At 32.9% G+C, this 16184-nt stretch overlaps 1 protein-coding gene across 3 annotated transcripts in view; it reads left to right on the forward strand.

Moving 5' to 3' along the window:
- KCNT2 (potassium sodium-activated channel subfamily T member 2) overlaps positions 1-16184 on the forward strand; it is a 701340-nt gene that overhangs the window by 558580 nt on the left and 126576 nt on the right. For all 3 annotated transcript variants that reach the window (XM_053693834.1, XM_053693835.1, XM_053693836.1), the window contains one exon: positions 12680-12896. In XM_053693834.1, coding sequence (XP_053549809.1) covers positions 12680-12896 — 217 coding nt within the window. The remainder of the gene's footprint in view (positions 1-12679; positions 12897-16184) is intronic.

Raw genomic sequence — 16184 nt, forward strand, 5'->3', positions numbered from 1 at the left:
ACACAATACAATAAGCTAGTGTCTGATACACACACAATACAATAAATTAGTATCTGATAAACACACAATACAATAAATTAGTGTCTGATACACACACAATACAATAAATTAGTGTCTGATACACACACACAATACAATAAATTAGTGTCTGATACACACACACAATACAATAAATTAGTGTCTGATACACACACACAATACAATAAATTAGTATCTGATAAACACACAATACAATAAATTAGTGTCTGATACACACACACAATACAATAAATTAGTGTCTGATACACACACACAATACAATAAACTAGTGTCTGATACACACACAATACAATAAACTAGTGTCTGATACATACACAATACAATAAACTAGTGTCTGATACACACACAATACAATAAATTAGTGTCTGATACACACACAATACAATAAACTAGTGTCTGATACACACACAATACAATAAACTAGTGTCTGATACACACACAATAAAATAAACTAGTGTCTAATACACACACAATACAATAAACTAGTTTCTGATACACACACAATACAATAAACTAGTGTCTGATACACAAAATACAATAAACTAATGCTTGATACACACACAATACAATAAACTAGTGCCTGATACACACACAAAATACAATAAACTATTGTCTGATACACACACACACACACACACATAATACAATAAACTAGTGTCTGATACACACACACACAATACAATCAACTAGTGTCTGATACACACACAATACAATAAACTAGTGTCTGATACACACACAAACACACACACAATACAATAAACTAGTGTCTGATACACACACACAATACAATAAACTAGTGTCTGATACACACACACACACACACACACACACACACAATACAATAAACTAGTGTCTGATACATACACAATACAATAAACTAGTGTCTGATACACACACACACAATACAATAAACTAGTGTCTGATACATACACAATACAATAAACTAGTGTCTGATACACACACACACACACACAATACAATAAACTAGTTTCTAATACACACACACACACAATACAATAAACTAGTGTCTGATAAACACACAATACAATAATCTAGTGTCTGATATACACACACACACAATACAATAAACTAGTGTCTGATACACACACACACACACACACACACAATACAATAAACTAGTGTCTGATACATACACAAACAATACAATAAACTAGTGTCTGATACACACACACACAAAATACAATAAACTAGTGTCTGATACACACACAATACAATAAACTAGTGTCTGATACACACACAATACAATAAACTAGTGTCTGATACACACACACACACACACAATACAATAAACTAGTTTCTGATACACACACAATACAATAAACTAGTTTCTGATACACACACAATACAATAAACTAGTGTCTGATACACACACAATACAATAAATTAGTGTCTGATACACACACAATACAATAAACTAGTGTCTGATACACACACAATACAATAAACTAGTGTCTGATACACACACATTACAATAAACTAGTGTCTGATACACACACACACACACACACAATACAATAAACTAAACTAGTGTCTGATACACACACAATACAATAAACTAGTGTCTGATACACACACAATACAATAAACTAGTGTCTGATACACACACAATACAATAAACTAGTGTCTGATACACACACATTACAATAAACTAGTGTCTGATACACACACACACACACAATACAATAAACTAAACTAGTGTCTGATAAACACACTATACAATAAACTAGTGTCTGATACACACACAATACAATAAACTAGTGTCTGATACACACACAATACAATAAACTAGTGTCTGATACACACACAATACAATAAACTAATGTCTGATACACACACACAATACAATAAATTAGTGTCTGACACACACACAATACAATAAACTAGTGTCTGATACACACACAATACAATAAACTAGTGTCTGATAAACACACAATACAATAAATTAGTGTCTGATACACACACATTACAATAAACTAGTGTCTGATACACACACAATACAATAAACTAGTGTCTGATAAGCACACAATACAATAAATTTGTGTCTGATACAAACACAATACAATAAACTAGTGTCTGATACACACACAATACAATAAACTAGTGTCTGATACACACACAATACAATAAACTAGTGTCTGATACACACACAATACAATAAACTAGTGTCTGATAAACACACAATACAATAAATTTGTGTCTGATACACACACAATACAATAAACTAGTGTCTGATACACACAATACAATAAACTAGTGTCTGATACACACACAATACAATAAACTAGTGTCTGATACACACACAATACAATAAACTAGTGTCTGATAAACACACAATACAATAAACTAGTGTCTGATAAACACACAATACAATAAATTAGTGTCTGATAAACACACAATACAATAAACTAGTGTCTGATACACACACACACACACACACACACACAATACAATAAACTAGTGTCTGATACACACAAAATACAATAAACTAGTGTCTGATACACACACAATACAATAAACTAGTGTCTGATACACACACAATACAATAAACTAGTGTCTGATACACACACAATACAATAAACTAGTGTCTGATACACACACAATACAATAAACTAGTGTCTGATACACACAGTACAATAAACTAGTGTCTGATACACACACAATACAATAAATTAGTGTCTGATACACACACAATACAATAAACTAGTGTCTGATACACACACAATACAATAAACTAGTGTCTGATACACACACAATACAATAAACTAGTGTCTGATACACACACAATACAATAAACTAGTGTCTGATACACACAGTACAATAAACTAGTGTCTGATACACACACAACACAATAAACTAGTGTCTGATACACACACAATACAATAAATTAGTGTCTGATAAACACACAATACAATAAACTAGTGTCTGATACACACAATACAATAAATTAGTGTCTGATACACACACAATACAATAATCTAGTGTCTGATACACATACACACAATACAATAAACTAGTGTCTGATACACACACACACAATACAATAAACTAGTTTCTGATACACACACACACAATACAATAAACTAGTTTCTGATAGACACAATACAATAAGCTAGTGTCTGATACACACACAATACAATAAACTAGTTTCTGATACACACACAATACAATAAACTAGTGTCTGATACACACACAATACAATAAACTAGTGTCTGATACACACACAATACAATAAACTAGATTCTGATACACACAATACAATAAACTAGTGTCTGATACACACACAATACAATAAACTAGTTTCTGATACACACACAATACAATAAACTAGTGTCTGATACACACACAATACAATAAACTAGTGTCTGATACACACACAATACAATAAACTAGTTTCTGATACACACACAATACAATAAACTAGTGTCTGATACACACACAATACAATAATCTAGTGTCTGATACAGACACAATACAATAAATTAGTGTCTGACACACACACAAAATACAATAAACTAGTTTCTGATACACAAAATACAATAAACTAATGCTTGATGCACACACAATACAATTAACTAGTGTCTGATACACACACACAATACAATAAATTATTGTCTGATACACACAAACACACACACACATAATACAATAAACTACTGTCTGATACACACACACACAATACAATAAACTAGTGTCTGATACACACACAATACAATAAACTAGTGTCTGATACACACACAAACACACACACAATACAATAAACTAGTGTCTGATACACACACACAATACAATAAACTAGTGTCTGATACACACACACACACACACACAATACAATAAACTAGTGTCTGATACATACACAATACAATAAACTAGTGTCTGATACACACACACACACACAATACAATAAACTAGTGTCTGATACACACACACACACACAATACAATAAACTAGTGTCTGATACACACACACACAATACAATGAACTAGTGTCTGATACACACACACACACACACAATACAATAAACTAGTGTCTGATACATACACACACACAATACAATAAATTAGTGTCTGATACACACACAATACAATAAATTAGTGTCTGATACACACACACAATACAATAAACTAGTGTCTGATACACACACAATACAATAAACTAGTTTCTGATACACACACACAATACAATAAACTAGTGTCTGATACACACACAATACAATAAACTAAACTAGTGTCTGATACACACACAATACAATAAACTAGTGTCTGATACACACACAATACAATAAACTAGTGTCTGATACACACACAATACAATAAACTAGTGTCTGATACACACAATACAATAAACTAGTGTCTGATACACACACAATACAATAAACTAGTTTCTGATACACACACAATACAATAAACTAGTGTCTGATACACACACAATACAATAAACTAGTGTCTGATACACACACAATACAATAAACTAGTGTCTGATACATACACAAACAATACAATAAACTAGTGTCTGATACACACACACACACACACACACACACACAATACAATAAACTAGTGTCTGATACACACACAATACAATAAACTAGTGTCTGACACACACACACACACACACACAATACAATAAACTAGTTTCTGATACACACACAATACAATAAACTAGTTTCTGATACACACACAATACAATAAACTAGAGTCTGATACACACACAATACAATAATCTAGTGTCTGATACACACACAATACAATAAATTAGTGTCTGATACACACACAATACAATAAACTAGTGTCTGATACACACAATACAATAAACTAGTGTCTGATACACACACACACAATACAATAAACTAGTGTCTGATACACACACAATACAATAATCTAGTGTCTGATACACACACAATACAATAAATTAGTGTCTGATACACACACAATACAATAAACTAGTGTCTGATACACACAATACAATAAACTAGTGTCTGATACACACACAATACAATAAATTAGTGTCTGATACACACAATACAATAAACTAGTGTCTGATACACACACAATACAATAATCTAGTGTCTGATACACACAATACAATAAACTAGTGTCTGATACACACACAATACAATAAACTAGTGTCTGATACACACACAATACAATAAATTAGTGTCTGATACACACACAATACAATAAACTAGTGTCTGATACACACACAGTACAATAAACTAGTTTCTGATACACACACAATACAATAAATTAGTGTCTGATAAACACACAATACAATAAACTAGTGTCTGATACACACAATACAATAAACTAGTGTCTGATACACACGCAATACAATAAACTAGTTTCTGATACACAAACAATACAATAAACTAGTGTCTGATACACACACACACAATACAATAAACTAGTGTCTGATACACACACAATACAATAAACTAGTGTCTGACACACACACACACACACACACAATACAATAAACTAGTTTCTGATACACACACAATACAATAAACTAGTTTCTGATACACACACAATACAATAAACTAGTGTCTGATACACACACAATACAATAATCTAGTGTCTGATACACACACAATACAATAAATTAGTGTCTGATACACACACAATACAATAAACTAGTGTCTGATACACACAATACAATAAACTAGTGTCTGATACACACACACACAATACAATAAACTAGTGTCTGATACACACACAATACAATAATCTAGTGTCTGATACACACACAATACAATAAATTAGTGTCTGATACACACACAATACAATAAACTAGTGTCTGATACACACAATACAATAAACTAGTGTCTGAAACACACACAATACAATAAATTAGTGTCTGATACACACAATACAATAAACTAGTGTCTGATACACACACAATACAATAATCTAGTGTCTGATACACACAATACAATAAACTAGTGTCTGATACACACACAATACAATAAACTAGTGTCTGATACACACACAATACAATAAATTAGTGTCTGATACACACACAATACAATAAACTAGTGTCTGATACACACACAATACAATAAATTAGTGTCTGATAAACACACAATACAATAAACTAGTGTCTGATAAACACACAATACAATAAACTAGTGTCTGATACACACAATACAATAAACTAGTGTCTGATACACACACACACAATACAATAAACTAGTGTCTGATACACACACAATACAATAAACTAGTGTCTAATACACACACAATACAATAAATTAGTTTCTGATACACACACAATACTATTTGTTAGTGTTGAGTACAATATACTAATTATCTTTGCTTTAGGTACTGTGGCAATAGATCTTCAAGACACCGGCCGTACACACACAATACAATAATCTAGTGTCTGATACACACACAATACAATAAATTAGTGTCTGATACACACACAATACAATAAACTAGTGTCTGATACACACAATACAATAAACTAGTGTCTGATACACACACAATACAATAAATTAGTGTCTGATACACACACAATACAATAAACTAGTTTCTGATACACACACAATACAATAAACTAGTTTCTGATACACACACAATACAATAAACTAGTGTCTGATACACACACAATACAATAAATTAGTGTCTGATACACACACAATACAATAAACTAGTGTCTGATACACACACAATACAATAAACTAGTGTCTGATACACACACAATACAATAAACTAGTGTCTGATACACACACAATACAATAAACTAGTTTCTGATACACACACAATACAATAAACTAGTGTCTGATACACACACAATACAATAAATTAGTGTCTGATACACACACAATACAATAAACTAGTGTCTGATACACACACAATACAATAAACTAGTGTCTGATACACACACATTACAATAAACTAGTGTCTGATACACACACACACACACACAATACAATAAACTAAACTAGTGTCTGATACACACACAATACAATAAACTAGTGTCTGATACACACACAATACAATAAACTAGTGTCTGATACACACACAATACAATAAACTAGTGTCTGATAAACACACAATACAATAAACTAGTGTCTGATAAACACACAGTACAATAAACTAGTGTCTGATAAACACACTATACAATAAACTAGTGTCTGATACACACACAATACAATAAACTAGTGTCTGATACACACACAATACAATAAACTAGTGTCTGATACACACACAATACAATAAACTAGTGTCTGATACTCACACACAATACAATAAATTAGTGTCTGATACACACACAATACAATAAACTAGTGTCTGATACACACACAATACAATAAACTAGTGTCTGATAAACACACAATACAATAAATTAGTGTCTGATACACACACAATACAATAAACTAGTGTCTGATACACACACAATACAATAAACTAGTGTCTGATACACACACAATACAATAAACTAGTGTCTGATACACACACAACACAATAAACTAGTGTCTGATACACACACAATACAATAAACTAGTGTCTGATACACACACAACACAATAAACTAGTGTCTGATAAACACACAATACAATAAACTAGTGTCTGATACACACACAATACAATAAACTAGTGTCTGATACACACACAACACAATAAACTAGTGTCTGATACACACACAATACAATAAACTAGTGTCTGATACACACACAATACAATAAACTAGTGTCTGATACACACACAATACAATAAACTAGTGTCTGATACACACACACAATACAATAAACTCGTGTCTGATACACACACAATACAATAAACTAAACTAGTGTCTGATACACACACAATACAATAAACTAGTTTCTGATACACACACAATACAATAAGCTAGTGTCTGATACACACACAATACAATAAACTAGTGTCTGATAAACACACAATACAATAAATTAGTGTCTGATACACACACAATACAATAAACTAGTGTCTGATACACACAATACAATAAACTAGTGTCTGATACACACACAATACAATAAACTAGTGTCTGATAAACACACAATACAATAAACTAGTGTCTGATAAACACACAAAATACAATAAACTAGTGTCTGATACACACAAAATACAATAAACTAGTGTCTGATACACACACAATACAATAAACTAGTGTCTGATACACACAGTACAATAAACTAGTGTCTGATACACACACAATACAATAAACTAGTGTCTGATAAACACACAATACAATAAACTAGTGTCTGATACACACACAATACAATAAATTAGTGTCTGATACACACACAATACAATAATCTAGTGTCTGATACACACACAATACAATAAACTAGTTTCTGATACACACACACAATACAATAAACTAATTTCTGATAGACACAATACAATAAGCTAGTGTCTGATACACACACAATACAATAAACTAGTGTCTGATACACATACAATACAATAAACTAGTTTCTGATACACACACAATACAATAAACTAGTGTCTGATACACACACAATACAATAAACTAGTGTCTGATACACACAATACAATAAATTAGTGTCTGATACACACACAAAATACAATAAACTAGTTTCTGATACACAAAATACAATAAACTAATGCTTGATACACACATAATACAATTAACTAGTGCCTGATACACACACACACAATACAATAAACTATTGTCTGATACACACACACATAATACAATAAACTACTGTCTGATACACACACACACACACAATACAATAAACTAGTGTCTGATACACACACAATACAATAAACTATTGTCTGATACACACACACACACAATACAATAAACTAGTGTCTGATACACACACACAATACAATAAACTAGTGTCTGATACACACACACACACACACAATACAATAAACTAGTGTCTGATACACACACACACACAATACAATAAACTAGTGTCTGATACACACACACAATACAATAAACTAGTGTCTGATAAACACACAATACAATAATCTAGTGTCTGATACACACACACACAATACAATAAACTAGTGTCTGATACACACACACACACAATACAATAAACTAGTGTCTGATACATACACACACAATACAATAAACTAGTGTCTGATACACACACACAATACAATAAATTAGTGTCTGATACACACACAATACAATAAATTAGTGTCTGATACACACACACAATACAATAAACTAGTGTCTGATACACACACTATACAATAAACTAGTGTCTGATACACACACACAATACAATAAACTAGTTTCTGATACACACACAATACAAAAAACTAGTGTCTGATACACACACAATACAATAAACTAGTGTCTGATACACACCCAATACAATAAATTAGTGTCTGATACACACACATTACAATAAACTAGTGTCTGATACACACACACACACACACACAATACAATAAACTAAACTAGTGTCTGATACACACACAATACAATAAACTAGTGTCTGATACACACAATACAATAAACTAGTGTCTGATACACACACAATACAATAAATTAGTATCTGATAAACACACAATACAATAAACTAGTGTCTGATACACACACACACAATACAATAAACTAGTTTCTGATACACACACAATAAAATAAACTAGTTTCTGATACACACACAATGCAATAAACTAGTGTCTGATACACACACAATACAATAATCTAGTGTCTGATACACACACAATACAATAAATTAGTGTCTGATACACACACAATACAATAAACTAGTGTCTGATACACACACAATACAATAAACTAGTGTCTGATACACACACACACAATACAATAAACTAGTGTCTGATACACACACAATACAATAATCTAGTGTCTGATACACACACAATACAATAAATTAGTGTCTGATACACACACAATACAATAAACTAGTGTCTGATACACACAATACAATAAACTAGTGTCTGATACACACACAATACAATAATCTAGTGTCTGATACACACACAATACAATAAATTAGTGTCTGATACACACACAATACAATAAATTAGTGTCTGATACACACACAATACAATAAACTAGTGTCTGATACACACAATACAATAAACTAGTGTCTGATACACACACACACAATACAATAAACTAGTGTCTGATACACACACAATACAATAATCTAGTGTCTGATACACACACAATACAATAAATTAGTGTCTGATACACACACACAATACAATAAACTAGTGTCTGATACACACAATACAATAAACTAGTGTCTGATACACACACAATACAATAATCTAGTGTCTGATACACACACAATACAATAAATTAGTGTCTGATACACACACAATACAATAAACTAGTGTCTGATACACACAATACAATAAACTAGTGTCTGATACACACACAATACAATAAACTAGTGTCTGATACACACAATACAATAAATTAGTGTCTGATACACACACAAAATACAATAAACTAGTTTCTGATACACAAAATACAATAAACTAATGCTTGATACACACATAATACAATTAACTAGTGCCTGATACACACACACACAATACAATAAACTATTGTCTGATACACACACACACACACACACACATAATACAATAAACTACTGTCTGATACACACACACACACTATACAATAAACTACTGTCTGATACACACACAATACAATAAACTACTGTCTGATACACGCACAAACACACACACAATACAATAAACTAGTGTCTGATACACACACACAATACAATAAACTAGTGTCTGATACACACACACACACACACAATACAATAAACTAGTGTCTGATACACACACACACACAATACAATAAACTAGTGTCTGATACACACACACAATACAATAAACTAGTGTCTGATAAACACACAATACAATAATCTAGTGTCTGATACACACACACACACAATACAATAAACTAGTGTCTGATACACACACAATACAATAAACTAGTGTCTGATACATACACACACAATACAATAAACTAGTGTCTGATACACACACACACACACAATACAATAAATTAGTGTCTGATACACACACAATACAATAAATTAGTGTCTGATACACACACACAATACAATAAACTAGTGTCTGATACACACACAATACAATAAACTAGTGTCTGATACACACACACAATACAATAAACTAGTTTCTGATACACACACAATACAATAAACTAGTGTCTGATACACACACAATACAATAAACTAGTGTCTGATACACACCCAATACAATAAATTAGTGTCTGATACACACACAATACAATAAACTAGTGTCTGATACACACACAATACAATAAACTAGTGTCTGATACACACACATTACAATAAACTAGTGTCTGATACACACACACACACACAATACAATAAACTAAACTAGTGTCTGATACACACACAATACAATAAACTAGTGTCTGATACACACACAATACAATAAACTAGTGTCTGATAAACACACAATACAATAAATTAGTGTCTGATACACACACAATACAATAAACTAGTGTCTGATACACACACAATACAATAAACTAGTGTCTGATACACACAATACAATAAACTAGTGTCTGATACACACACAATACAATAAATTAGTATCTGATAAACACACAATACAATAAACTAGTGTCTGATACACACACAATACAATAAACTAGTTTCTGATAAACACACAATACAATAAACTAGTGTCTGATACACACACAATACAATAATCTAGTGTCTGATACACACACAATACAATAAACTAGTTTCTGATACACACACACACAATACAATAAACTAGTGTCTGATACACACACACACAATACAATAAATTAGTGTCTGATACACACACAATACAATAAACTAGTGTCTGATACACACACAATACAATAAACTAGTGTCTGATACACACACATTACAATAAACTAGTGTCTGATACACACACACACACAATACAATAAACTAAACTAGTGTCTGATACACACACAATACAATAAACTAGTGTCTGATACACACACAATACAATAAACTAGTGTCTGATAAACACACAATACAATAAACTAGTGTCTGATACACACAATACAATAAACTAGTGTCTGATACACACACACACACAATACAATAAACTAAACTAGTGTCTGATACACACACAATACAATAAACTAGTGTCTGATACACACACAATACAATAAACTAGTGTCTGATACACACACAATACAATAAATTAGTGTCTGATACACACACAATACAATAAATTAGTATCTGATAAACACACAATACAATAAACTAGTGTCTGATACACACACAATACAATAAACTAGTGTCTGATACACACACAATACAATAAACTAGTGTCTGATACACACACAATACAATAATCTAGTGTCTGATACACACACACAATACAATAAACTAGTGTCTGATACACACACACAATACAATAAACTAGTTTCTGATACACACACAATACAATAAACTAGTGTCTGATACACACACAATACAATAATCTAGTGTCTGATACACACACAATACAATAAACTAGTTTCTGATACACACACACACAATACAATAATCTAGTTTCTGATACACACACAATACTATTTGTTAGTGTTGAGTACAATATACTAATTATCTTTGCTTTAGGTACTGTGGCAATAGATCTTCAAGACACCGGCCGTCACTCCAGCAGTGGCCCAATGCTTAAACTCCCATCAGAAGGTGGCAAAGAGGGCAGAAGACCTAGTATTGCCCCTGTCCTAGAGGTGGCTGACAATTCATCAATGCAGCCGTGTGATCTGCTTAGTGACCAATCAGAAGATGAGACCAACCTTTCTGACGAAGAGTGTTCTGATACTAAGGAGTAAGTATCCACTATTTTCCCCCCTCTCCCGCCAACTTTAGTCTCTAAACAGTGCCTAGTGCAGTTGTTTGTTATTTAAAAAAATGATACATTTTTTTTAAATAAAGAACTAAAATGCCCTTTATTTTGAGGGCATTTGGGGCAAATTTAGAAAATTAACCTGAGATTGGATCTCTGGTTAATGTTCTAAGCGCTGATTATAAAGGCTGGTTCATTATCGCACACCCGCAAATGGGCAAATTTTCTTGTTTGCGGTGTGCGCAATAATTTTGCACTCCACTTGTAATCTAGCCCTAAATGTTTTAAAACTAGCGGAACAATGGAGAATGAGAGAGTGTAAATCCCTCTGGGTAAAGCAAAATGCGCCAATAATGAGCCCATGATTATTATTAGGCAGGGTATTCCTTATTTGCTAGCCAGTTCCATGTAGAATGTGCCCATAAAAGGTATAATTATCTGCTTCTGTATTGCTTAAGGGAGGCTGACAATTATACTTTTCCACTTGAAGAAAAATTGCTTGACTTGTACCTCTGAGTTAACTGAAGTATCAATTTGCTACAATATTATTTGATTTTTGAGTTTTTGTATAAATTCCTTCAAGCTTGGGTTTTTTTTTAGATTTCCAAAATTTCAAAATTAAGAGTCTTCCTGTAATAATTATAATATTCAATTGACGATTATATTTAAGCAATGACTCTTCTTGATTAATAAGAAAGAAAACCTTTTTGTCTATTATTTGGAAATTGCATTGATTGATTTTGCTAACCCAGTTACTTTTGACCACATCTTCCTCTTTCCTCCATTCACCCCTTGGTTTCCAGTAGTTTTGCGTAGGTCAGCTGGTTAAATAATAATGATGTGGAATCCTATTATTGCAACGGCGTTATTTGTTATTTCTTATTTGTCTCTTTACGAAAACTGAATTTTTTTATATCGCTAATGTTTTTACATTTTTTATTAAAGGGACATTCAACACTGCCCACAACATTAATCTATGTTTCAAAACTAAATAAAAAGATCAAGCTCCAAGGTGCCCCCTTTCTCTTACTTACCGCCTTCACTGTTGAATCGTCATTGTTATCTTCCAAATTGGTGTCCTAACATGTCTTCCTAACTCCCCCCACCGTGACGTCTTCGCCTTCTTTCTCAAACTAGCAGCCAATGAGAGCCCGTTCCCCCGGACTGAAATCCAAGCGCGTTCACGGCCGTTAGTGCATGCGCAATATACTAGGAACACTAAAAGCGTAACCAAAATAATCCAAGTTGTTTCCGTTCCGCTTATATTACGTAATGGAGTACTAAAAGTAAGATAATCAGAACGGAAACAACTTGGGTTATTATGGTTCCGCTTTTAATGTTCCTATTGTATCGCGCATGCGCTAACACCCGTGAACGCGCTGGGATTGAAGTAGGAGAAATGGGATATAACTGCCGGCTAGTTTGAAGAAGACGAGCTATACGTCACAGTGGGGGGAGTTAAGCAGCCATATTAGGAGACAAATTTTGAAGTTATCGATGAGGATTGAACAGTGAAGGCAGTAAGTAAGAGAAAGGGGGAACGTTGAAGCTTGCTCTTTATACTTAGTTTAGAAACATAGATTATTGTTGTGGGCAGTGTTGAATGTCCCTTTAATGATACAAATATAGGTCTCTCAAATTCCAAATAAGTTTATAAATGTGCAACATTATCATTATCTTTAACTAAACAAAAAAAACAGTAACTAAGTGACAATCTCACCTCTTGTTCCTTCCTTGGTGAGATACAGAACTTTATGCTGATGACATCAGACAAACCTATAAGCCTCACTTATCCAGAGGACAGATCTTCTCTGGCGGTAACACCTCAGTGCTCACAATTTTACACCACAATAAAACCTCTTGTCACCTCTGTTATTGGCAGCATTTTGTGAGGCTGAGGGGCTTCCTGGAGCTATAATGTCTATCAGGAGTCAGTCGATCATGCAAGTCTATGTCAAAAGCAAAGTAGCTCATTTCAAGTAATGAAAGTTTCCCTGTATATCAGGACCGGACTTACAGGTTGCGGACAAGGTGGTGGACAAGTATGACCACTGCTTCTTAAGTTTCCGGCAAACTGGAATCTTTGGGCAGATTCAGCAGCATCCACTGCTTGTTAAATCCGGCCCAATATGTTTTTTTGTTCATTGATTATCATACTGTTCATGTAAATATTTCTATCAAAACTCTCTGATGTATTTAGCTGCCTTTGGAAGTACTGATGAGAGCACAGTATTAGTTTCGCTAACAAACATTTAAACAGACACTAAACTCCAAATGTATTGCCCTATAAAATGTATGTGTTTCATTATGCTCAGTATAAAAATATTTATCGTGATTTCATTTTTATTTATTTTTTTTCTGTTGTAACACTGGCCCTATGAAGACTGGAGTAGAAAAAGTTCAGACCTTAACGCTACAACATGTGATTGCTTGATCAGTGTGCAATTCATTTTGTATCTGTTTCTTACTAGTCACAGCTCTAAGGCCAGTTTTGTGAGCGGCCCAGCGGTGAAACAGTTAAGGGAACCACACATGCAGTCTGCATTGAGTAGTGTTTACTAATTGCTCTAGTTAACTCTTTTAGCGTTGGGACACTCACAAAATTGGCCTTAGAGAGAATACTGCTCACAGCAGAGGAGATAAGATAAACACTACTCAAGTGATGTCTCCCTGGAATGCAAAAAAAGCTAACAAAGCTTTAAGTTCCTTTAAACAATTTATTTAGTATGCAGGCCTTTTCCTTATCAATGCAGAGCTTAGTTGCTGAAATATTCTGTGCATAAGAATAAAGACATTTATACTGATTGAATAAACCTCCATATAATTGCGTTGAAAACGTGCCTAGACTAAACCTATAATACAAATATCACAAAGAGTACTAAATAATATTTCTTACACAGTATTTTCCTTGCACCAACACTGGAGAGTGTATAACTACAACTATTGATGGGTCGTCTCAGAACAAAATAATTAAACTAAGCGTTAACCTAACATTAACATTGGTGAATTTGAATCTTACCAAATTCAATTTCCATAAACTGGTTTTGAGATCCTTGATTGACTGCAAATGACCCCCCCTAGTGTTAAGATATTATACAGCGCCTTTGCTTATGAATTACAAATATTTTCCCCTTTTAATAAATTTCATGCACCTTGGCTATTTTTTTTTTCCTTTTAATTTTTATTACAATTGCTAATTATTGAAAATCTGTTACTGAAAGAGACATTCAAAAAACAGTGTGCTCTGTTTTCCTTCCCTTTCTGTAAAGT

The sequence above is a fragment of the Bombina bombina genome, chromosome 10 (assembly GCF_027579735.1).
Source record: "Bombina bombina isolate aBomBom1 chromosome 10, aBomBom1.pri, whole genome shotgun sequence".
Lineage (NCBI taxonomy): Eukaryota > Metazoa > Chordata > Amphibia > Anura > Bombinatoridae > Bombina > Bombina bombina.